At 65.0% G+C, this 9,693-nt stretch overlaps 4 protein-coding genes across 4 annotated transcripts in view; 2 read left to right on the forward strand and 2 right to left on the reverse strand.

Annotated features, from left to right (window-relative positions):
- Positions 1-140: 140 nt before the first annotated feature.
- On the reverse strand, positions 141-1,713 carry MNEG_3282 (putative pirin; the record flags this gene model as incomplete). Its single annotated transcript, XM_014048233.1, has 5 exons — positions 141-446; positions 729-834; positions 1,056-1,133; positions 1,366-1,482; positions 1,679-1,713. 5 exons carry the CDS (start codon positions 1,711-1,713, stop codon positions 141-143), a joined length of 642 nt encoding a protein of 213 aa, XP_013903687.1.
- A 434-nt stretch (positions 1,714-2,147) lies between these two features.
- MNEG_3283 (cathepsin Z) lies at positions 2,148-4,261 on the forward strand (the record flags this gene model as incomplete). Its single annotated transcript, XM_014048234.1, has 7 exons — positions 2,148-2,290; positions 2,499-2,558; positions 2,704-2,914; positions 3,065-3,214; positions 3,418-3,532; positions 3,713-3,821; positions 4,051-4,261. 7 exons carry the CDS (start codon positions 2,148-2,150, stop codon positions 4,259-4,261), a joined length of 999 nt encoding a protein of 332 aa, XP_013903688.1.
- A 2,232-nt stretch (positions 4,262-6,493) lies between these two features.
- MNEG_3284 (hypothetical protein) lies at positions 6,494-7,103 on the forward strand (the record flags this gene model as incomplete). Its single annotated transcript, XM_014048235.1, has 2 exons — positions 6,494-6,641; positions 6,859-7,103. 2 exons carry the CDS (start codon positions 6,494-6,496, stop codon positions 7,101-7,103), a joined length of 393 nt encoding a protein of 130 aa, XP_013903689.1.
- An 847-nt stretch (positions 7,104-7,950) lies between these two features.
- The window catches only part of MNEG_3285 (hypothetical protein), a gene marked incomplete at both ends in the record, with an annotated part of 6,533 nt that continues 4,790 nt past the window's right edge, over positions 7,951-9,693 (reverse strand). The window contains 4 exons of the mRNA XM_014048236.1: positions 7,951-8,229; positions 8,468-8,634; positions 8,901-9,120; positions 9,386-9,622. Of these exons, the coding sequence (XP_013903690.1) occupies positions 7,951-8,229; positions 8,468-8,634; positions 8,901-9,120; positions 9,386-9,622 (903 nt within the window). The remainder of the gene's footprint in view (positions 8,230-8,467; positions 8,635-8,900; positions 9,121-9,385; positions 9,623-9,693) is intronic.

Genomic DNA, 9,693 nt, shown 5'->3' on the forward strand with positions numbered 1-9,693 from the left:
GAGGTGGGGTGGGGTAAGGTGGGCCGGGCGGCCACGTTATGGTGGCAAAGCAAATCCACAGCAGGGCAAGATGCACAAAGACACGCCGTGCCCCGCAGACCAATAAGCGTACGGCGCTGCTCAGGCGGCCCCGCCTGAGCCTACGACGCGGCCCCGCCCCGCCCCCGCTCACCCTGCCTCGCCGGCGCGAGGGGCAGCTTGAACGCCGTGCCCGCGTCGCTCTCTGACACTATGACATTTGCGTCCTGGTACAGCGCCACCTCATCACGCGTCACCAGCCCCGGCCACGCGGGCGCGGCGCCGGTGCCGCCCAGGATGCGCAGGAGCGTGTTGTGGCGCTCCTGCTTGGTGTAGGTGCTGCTGCCGTACTGGGGCGTGTGGCCGCGCCTGTCTGGTGTGATCCACGTCTGCACAAAGCGGCAGGTCTCCGGGTGGTCGTTGAGCTCCTGCAGGGATGCAGAGTTGGGGAGACAGGTGAAGATGAGATGAGTGATGGGCACACGGCACAGCACATGTGTGTTTCTCTGTGTGTGTGTGTGTGTGTATGTGTTTGTGTGCGCGCACATGTGCATGCATGCATGGTTGCAGAATCACCAGGATAGCCAGAGCGGGGTGGATACGCACGGCGTTCTTCTCCCGCTGATCCACGGTCATGCTCCCGCCCTTGCACCCTGGGTTCAGGAGGCCCTTGCGGCTCCGCCAGCTGCGCGCGCCGCGCCGCGGCTCACCGAGTGGGTGACGCCCGTGCCGGCGGACATGAATTGGACGCCGCCGCGGCCGAGGGACTCGCGGTTGCCCATGCTGTCGGCGTGGGTGAGCTGGCCATCCAGCACGCTGCGCAACAGGGGAGAAGGGGGGCAAACGGTTGGGGGCCGGATGTCAGCAAGTGCACAGGTCGCGAGGTGCTCGGCGCATCGCAACAGCAGACTGCTACTACCAGGGCCGATCGGCCGTTGCTCGCCCGGCGGGTCGCGCTGCTGCCTGTCAAGGCGCGGGCCGTCTTGCCGCCGGCGCACGACATGTGACCCCTGTGATGAATTATCAACGGCACTCACTAGCTAAAGATCTCGGCGTCGCGGTGGGGGTGGGTGCCAAAGCCGGCGTTGCCCTTGACCAGATCATCGTTGACCACCCTGGGGCAGGGGGGCCGGGCGGAGGGGGAGGCAAGCGGGGGCGGGGAAGCGTTCGTGAGTGAGTGATGCAGCAACTTGCGATTCAACGTGGTGTCAGCCGATTTGCAGGCCGGTCATACGGTTCCGATTGCGCAGCTGCTTGCGCGGCGGTGCAGAGGACTGAGGGCCCGGCCGCGAGGCGAGGCGAGCGGGGTTCCGCTTGCAGACGGCAGCTGCCAGGCGGTGCGCCAACCTGAGTGCGCCGAAGTTGTTGCGCTTCGGGTCAAAGTAGTCCGCAAAGCTGAAGTGGAAGCGTGACGTCAGCCACCACGTGGGCTTGGACACGTGCAGGCTGGACGCCGGGACGTGCCTGATACAAGGGAGGGCAGGTTTGGGGTGACGGGTGAGCGAGAGGAGTCGGCGGCGGGGCGCGCCCCCGCATCAATGCTGGTTCTCCCAGGTCTGCGGGGCGCCATTGTCGTGTTGGCCGCTCGTCAGGAGCAAGGGCTGTGGCGAGGCTCAGTGCGGGCCTCCATAGGAATGCTAAAAGAGGGACAGGCGCGCACCTGATCGCGGCACTCTTGAGCGCGGGGGCCGCCATGGTCTTGCGAGGGAGGGCGGTGCTTTGCTGCGTGCTGCTTAGCGACGCGCTGGTTGATGCCAGTGACGCCTCTGCTTCTTGGTACGAGCGGCTCAGTGCCGCTGTGTGATCGATACGGGTGCTGAAGATAAAAAAGCCGAGGCCCACGCAGGCAAACAAGCAGGCTGCGAGGAGAGCGACGAGGGTGCTGGGTACAAAACAGCCTTTGGTGCTTTTTGAGAAGCGGTAATGCATCTCTTGCAAATTCCACAGCGATTTTATATGCAGCGCATGGCCTCGAAGCCTCTTCAGAAGAAAGCAAGCGTCCATTGCTTTCCCGGTCCACACGCGTCATCAGCCTTCACAACCTTAATGGCCTCCGTCCTCGTTCGTCACACGTGTTCTAGGGGGTTCGCTAGCTTCATTGTGTCCTTGACCTGCTCTGCCGCTCAACAATGGCTCGCGCCCTCGTGTTGCTCGTGTTGCTGGGCCTGATGATGGGTCTGGCGCACGGCCTGAACGTCATCGAGGGCAGCCGCGGGCCATCCAAATTTGCCACTAAACTTGGGCAGAGGGGCCAGCACCACGTCGAGCTGCGGTGAGGGGACGGGGTGTGGCGGGAGCCTGCCGCCCTGGGAGATCCCCCGAGCCGTTCAATTGGCCGCAGCATGCGACCTGTATTGTTTGTGAAAGGTTGTTAGGAGACTGCGACCACTAGGCCTTCAACCTGGTGGGGTTGCCGATCGTGCTGTACCCCATTCGGCTTGGTCACGCGCTGCTTTCAACATAGCTGCGCCCGCTTGCAGCCTGGGCCCCAGCCCCCATGAGGGCCTGCAGGAGCAAGACATGCCGGACTCCTGGGACTGGTGAGACCGGTGCCGGACTAATTGTGCGAGGGCGGGCGCCTTGGCTGGGTCCGAGCGCAGCGCCGCCCCGCAGCACCACAGCTCTCCGCCCCCTTGCCGCCGCATCCGGCATGCCGACGACTCCTCGCGGCGCATTCGCGCGCAGGCGCAACGTGAAGGGCAAGAACTACCTCTCTCCCGTACGCAACCAGCACATCCCCGTCTACTGCGGCTCCTGCTGGGCGTTCGCCTCCACCTCTTCCCTCGCGGACCGCATCAACATAGTCCGCGACGGCGCCTGGCCCATGGCGGTCCTGTCCGTGCAGTCCGTCATCGACTGCGGCAACGCCGGCAGCTGCAACGGCGGCGACGACAAGGTGCGGGGGTGCAGCACCGCGGCGCCTTGAGCAGCCGGCGCGGTCGCGGCACCCTCCAGGACTGTGCACTTGCCCCGCTTGCCGCCTGCCCCCTTGACAGTGCCTGTTCCGCAAGGCTGCCCTCCCTTTTCATTACTTCATTAACCACAGATGGTGTACAAGTATGCCTTCAAGCATGGCATCCCCATGGACACCTGCAACCAGTATGTGGCGAAAAACCAGGCCTGCAACCGCAAGCACCAGTGCTACACATGCGAGCCGTCGGGCAAGTGCGCGCCCCTGTACGACTACAACAGGCTGGTGCGCGGCGCGCCCCGCTCGCACGAGCAAACCGCGCCGCTGCTGACGCCGTGTGGTGCACTTGCCTTGTGTTTCACCGACTAAAATGTTATGGTCGTCCCCAAGATTGCATTTTTTTGGGCTGTCGTTTGGCTTGGCTGAGGCCACTGTCAGTCTGCTTCACGCACCCAACTTGTTCCCCCGGCCCCCCAATCCCACCCCAGGTGGTGCGTGAGCACGGCTCTGTCAGCGGCCGCGTGGCCATGAAGGCCGAGATAATGAAGCGCGGCCCCATCTCATGCAGCATAGACGCCACCAACGAGCTCGACGCATACAAGGGTGGGCCGCTTGCACCTATATCTACACATTATTGGTCACCGTTCAGACGAGTGGTTGTTTGAAGCTGACGTGGCTTGATGCTTCTCATTGGCATGCAATGCAGTGGCCGACTCTACAAGTTGCTGCGCCTGTTGCTGCCTGCCTACGTCGATGTGTGCCCCTCCGCCTCCCCCCCTGCAGGTGGCATCTTTGCCCAGCGCCTGCTTGACCCGAGCCCCAACCACGTCATCAGCGTGGTCGGGTGGGACGTGATTGACGGCACCGAGGTCTGGATCACCCGCAACAGCTGGTGGGTGGCGGCACAAATAGAGCGCTTGGTCGGCACGCACCGCCCCCGCGCCGCCCACTGCTGAGCATGCCTCTCGCATCAATTTTCTAACGTTGATTGCTGGCGGCGCGCAGCGTGGCTCCCACCTTCGCCAGGATGCTGCGAGGGGCCTTTGGGGTGCCGAACTTCTCGCCATGCTGCTGCGCTGACGTGCAGCTCCCACGCTCCCTCGCCCCACCCGCCGCCCCAGGGGGGAGCCTTGGGGTGAGGGCGGCTTCTACTACAGCCCCACCAGCAAGAACCAGGGCGGCAAGGACCTCAACTTGGGCATCGAGCTGGACTGCGCCTACGGCGTCGTCGACCGCTGGGCCAAGGCCGCAGACCTGGGCTTCCCCCGCAGCGCGGCCGAGGAGGAGGCCAGCGCCGGCGGCGACGAGCAGGCGGCGCCCGCGGCGGCCTGAGGCGTCAAGAGGCTCGGGACCCTTGGAAGCCCGCAGGACGGCGAGACCCGCGCGGCCCGCGCTGTTCGTTGTGGGGGGGTTGGGGCGTGCGTTGGCTGGGATTCGCCAGGGCGGGGGCCTCTAGTGCAGGGTGGTGGTTGTTCGAGGCCTCGGGGGAGCCCAGCGGGGGGGTTCAAGCCCTGCCTACGGGGCTATTGTATAGGGCCCACTGATGACCGGCGCCCGGCACTCAGTCGGGCCCGTGACGGGCCAAAGTGCGGTCATAGCAAGCCCCGCGCCGTGCAAGCCCCTGGGCAGCACCCACGGCTTGTGCGCGCCATTGATTTGTGCGTTTGATGGTAGGCCGCCCCCTGCAACTCGCTGCCCGACCCCACTCTATGGCGTGCATGCACACGATTCTTACGAGCTTTCACTCAGTGTTCAGACGGAGCCGCTGCGACCGGCACACAGTGCACTTTCATGCTGCGTGTCCAGGCATTCAAGCAGGCTTGAGGACCCGACTGTGTGGGTCCACAACAGGGCCGCCCCGGTTGGATCGACGCGGGCGGCTCATTGCACCTGCTCGCCGCAAACGCCTACCAACACCTGTCTTATCCTTGGCTAGCTGATTTGATCCAGGGCGCGGCCCTGGCGTCCCCTTATTGGAGCAGCAGGGGCAACCTGCAGGATTGCGGCGGGGCGGTGACTGCGAGCGATGGCCCGTCGCCACCGCGTGCTCCGCCCTAGCCTGGCCCCCCGCGGCCTGTGTATGTACATGTACACGTAGCCTGCGTGTATGTATATTCACCTCGGTTCTTGGCTCTTGGCCTGTGCGAACCTGCAACCTCCGACAAAAGGTTATTCATACCCCCTGCTTTGCGTTGGCTTTACGTGCCGACTGTATGAGGGCATTCTTAATCACTGCCTGGAAATACTCCACAAACCGCGCCTGATCCTCACGTATCGTGCCTGAGCGGCCGAGGAATTCAACCGGGCTGGTCGGCATCATGCGTTTCAGCCATGCTGCCGTCCACTCTGCGGCCCGCCGCAACATTCAGCCTGCCGTGCCAGCGTCCACAGCTTGACTGCCGCTCACGGCGCGCCCACTGTGCCTTGTGTGTCCGCTTGCAAGCCTGGTTATCCTGCCAGCCGCTTGCAGCTTCTGGATTGCCTGTGCTGCTTTCCTAGGCGGCTACACCTGTGTAATACCACCATCTTGTGCACGTTTACGGGGTATTCTGCCATGCCAGGGGACTACGGCAAAAGCATCTTAGCAGTTGGGCATGGGAGCCATTGGTGTTGTGACGGCGGTACTTCCGGGGCCGGCCGCAGCGCAAAACCTACCGCTTTCTCACTAAACCCCTTTGATTGAACTGAATTTTACAAGCCATCTCCCATTCATAAGCTTGCTTCATACTACACTACGCCGTCGCGATCTTTCTGGGTCCCGTCCGGCAAGCTTGAGCACAAGCGCCACCTGCTTTCAGCATTCAAGCCTTTGGCTGAAAACTGAATCGTTAATATGCAGACCCAGCTGTGCCGGCGGCAGTGCGTCACGCGGGGCCTTTCTGCGCCACGCCCAAGCCCATTCGGGTGCGGAGCGCTTTCAAACATTGCACTTGCTCATAGCTGCAATGATCATATCTGTGCTGCAGCGCGGCGTGGCCCATATCCAGCTCACTACGCCGTTGCTGGCACCACCGTCCACCACTGCACGCGCAGCACGACCGTGCAGGCCAGGCGCACCACCGTAGTGTTCGCCGCACACGAGGTGCGCGCATGGGCGCGCATGGATGGGGCATGTGGCGTGTGTGCTGCAGAACTGCGCCACATTGTTAGCGGCTGCAAGACTGGGTGCTGCATGAGCTTGGGTGGCAACCGCGATGCAAGCACCGTCCCTCACCACAAGGTGTTGCGGCCATGCACCGGCGCCCGCGCCCCGCAGCAGCCGACAGGCTCTTCATCGGTGACAAGGAACGAGGCTGAGGAGACAACCGAGAAGTATGGGCTTGAGGCAGGACTACTGAAGGTGAGCGCGCGCGCTGATGCAGGGGAGGAGATTGCAGGCGTCTTTATAAAATCTCAGCTGCTGTGCTTTGCTGGCAGCCGCAATCGTCCGTCGCACTCGCCGCGTTGCTCCATAGATTAGTATGCATCATCTTAGCGCTCTTGGTCAGTGGGCGTTTGGGTGGAGAGCTCGAGGCAAGCAGCTGTTGGCACACAGCCGCTCCTGGTCCCAACCGATGTCAGGTGATGACCACAAAGGACGAGACTGGAGCCGCGCCCAGCCGCACAGAGCAGGCGAAGCAGCTGTTGGCACAGTACGGCAGCGCCTATCTTGTGACCTCGATATCCTTTGCAGTCGTGTCCTTCGCGGCCTGCTATGCAGCTGTCTCCGCAGGTGGGCTTTCGACACGTGGCCGGCCGACAGATGTCATATGGCCGTTCGACTATGCATGGCTGCATGCGCGCGGCGATCGCTTGAGAGGATTGAGCGGTGCTATCCGACTGCTGCATGCATAACGACGTGCGAAAACCTTGACGCAGCTGCATGCCTTGTTCCAACCGCCCTTGGGCCCGTCGTGCTTCGTCCGCCCCTTCCTGCCCCCGCTCCCCAGGCGTTGACGTTGCCGCGCTGCTGGGGCGCGTCGGGCTCGGCGTCAGCGACACTAGCGAGCGCGTCGGCACCTTTGCCATCGCTTATGCCGCCCACAAGGCACTGTCGCCGGTGCGCTTCCCTCCCACCGTGGCGCTGACGCCGGTGGTGGCCAAGTGGTTAGGAAAGAAGGCCGGCGCACAGGCGGGCGACAGCAGCAGCAGCAGCGGCAGCAGCGACGGCGCGAATGGGAACGGGTCAACTTGAGCTTGCTGATGTGCCGTCCTGGCGCTGAGAGCCGTTGCGGCATGCTGGGGCCCATGACTAAGTTTTTTTGGGGGGGTTGTGTCATTATGGCCATTGGCCAATGCATCTGATAGACTGCTGCCGCTGCCGCTGCTGCTGTGATTTTGCGGCTCTTCACGACTGGAGCAGCTGCATGTGACGGCGCCGGCCGAATTTCGCCATCACCTGGCAGTGCCGTCAGGCCCACAGAGAGATTTACGCTGCGCTCTGTGGTCTACGAGTTACAACAGCACAGCACACGTCATTCCAGGCATCCATCCCAGACTTGTGCAGCTGAGCCCACCTGCAGCAGTGGCGCCCTTTTCGGAGCGCCCTGGGAGGCGCTCGTCTGCCCAACCGCTTCTTGCCATGTCGCTGAGTCACCCTATTTGCTGCACAGTGTTACATGATCGTGGCACGGCCCCATCACTTGTTCGTGCTAGTGCATGTGCAAGGCAGGGACAAGAGGAGCAGGTGCTGGCACTCATCAATCATGAAAGCGCCCCGGCGTTCAGCTGCCTGCTTGAGCGCTAGCCAGGGCGGGGCAAGCGGGACGGAGTAGTAAGCGGCCGGCCGAGTGCGGCCGGGAGCAGGCATGTATGGCAGGCCTGTGCTGCAGGTTCGTGGTGATGCGGGCAGGTCAAAAGCTGGTGCGCTCAGTCAAAGGTGGCGCCCGATGCAGGCGCCTTGCCCTTGCATAAAATGCAGGCAGTAGCCTCGTCACCCAAAATCGTCACCCAGAATCGTCACCCATAATCCCCAAATGACGTTCTTGAGACAGAGTCTGTGATGTACTTGGCACGCGGCCCTCGCTTGCCGCAGCTCCATCTCACCCCATCGCATCGCCCTGCTGCCACTGCCACGCCTGCCCGCCGCTGCTGCCGAGCCCCCCGCCGCTGTAGCTCGGGTGCGGCGTGCGCGGCGCGGTGCGCTGCTGCAGCGCGAGCAGCTCGGCGCGCGTGGTCGCCAGCTCGTCGCCGACGACCGCCAGCTGGCCCTCCAGACTGATCACCTCGCCCTCCCTCGCCGCGAGCCCCGCGGCCGCCGCGTCGCGCTGCAGCCGCGCCTCGCGGGCGCCGGCGTCGGCGGCCTCCAGCTTGCGCTGCAGCTGCGGGGCGGGGGGTGCAGGGGGAAGGTGGGGAGGGGGAAGGGTTGGTTGCCTGGTGTGACGGACAGGTGCACGCTAGCGGCGTGCAGGCTGTCTATGGCTGGGGCTTGGGGAGGGTTGATGTGAAGGAGGGATCATTGTGGGACCAAGCGCAGCGAGACACCTTTGGTGAGCAATGAGACTCCGGCAGTTCCAGCCTCTGCCCCGCCTGCCGCGTCGCCGCCCCTGCGCCGCGCACCTGCGCCAGCTGCCCCTCCGCCTGCCGCAGGCGCGCCTGAGGCCCCTGCGGCCCGGTGACCGCCTCGAGCCGCGCCCGCATGTCCGCGGCCGCCTCCCTCGCGCGGGCAAGGCCGGCCTCTGCCTGCTGGTGCCTGGCCAGTAGCGCCTGGTAGTCCTGGGCGTTGGCTGCAGGGCGGGCGGGGATGAGGATTGCGTGTGTGGTGCACATATGTGTACATGTGTGTGTGGGTGCGCGTGCGTGCGTGGTGCACGTATATGTATGTGTGTCCAAGTGTGTGTGTGTGTATGTGTGTGTGTATGTGTGTGCGCAAGCGCAGGTGTTTGATAAACCTTCACATGAACACGCACGCGTGGCGCATTACGCCGCCAGGGGTGACCAGCAGTGCTGACAACGCAGTCGCCCCGGGTGTGCGCCTAGGGGGGTGACTCACAGCCGATGGCGTCCTGCAGGTAGGCAATCGTGTCCCGCGCCCCCGCCACCTCCGACCGCGCTGCCGCCAGCTCCCCCTCGCGCGCCGCCAGCAGCGCGCCCGCCTCCCGCGCCTCCGCCTCGGCGTCGCGCCGCGCGGCGTCGGAGGCGGCGGCGGCGGCGCGCAGCTCTGCCTCGGAGGCGGCCTCGGAACGCAGCTGCGCCAGGTCCTCCTCCAGGGCCTGTGAGTCAGGTGCAGTGACGAGTCAGGTGCAGTGACGAGTCAGGTGTAGTGCCGGGACGGATGGTGCCGGGATGGATGGCTTTCAGGTGGAGTTAAACGTCGGCCCGCGTGGTCGCGGCTTCTTTGCCATATGGGGTGGCGTGATCTGGCCCAGCTTAAGAGCTGCTGCCACTGGAGGGTCGAGGACGCGGATAGAGGGGGGCCCGACGGACGGCTTCAGGGGCTCTGCGGTGCTAAGCCCCGCCACAGGCAGCGCCACCCACCTGCGCGTGCACCACCCACTGCTGCAGCTCCGACGCGCGCTCCTCAGCCTCCGCCGCCAACGCGTCCCGCTCCCGCCGCAGCGCCTCGGGCTCGCCGCCTCGGCCTTCCGCCGCCGCGGCCGCCGCTTGCGCCTCCTGCAGTCGCCGCCTGTCCGCGGCGGCCTCCTCCTGCGCGCGCCGCGCCGCCTCCTGCGCCTGCGCCAGCTGCGCCTCGAGCGCCGCGGCGCGGCCGCCGAGCTGCTCGCACCGTGCGCGCAGCGCGGCCGCCGCGTCCGCGCCGGCGGCGCCGCTGGCCAGCGGCGGCAGCA

This window comes from Monoraphidium neglectum (genome assembly GCF_000611645.1).
Source record: "Monoraphidium neglectum strain SAG 48.87 unplaced genomic scaffold scaffold00406, whole genome shotgun sequence".
Lineage (NCBI taxonomy): Eukaryota > Viridiplantae > Chlorophyta > Chlorophyceae > Sphaeropleales > Selenastraceae > Monoraphidium > Monoraphidium neglectum.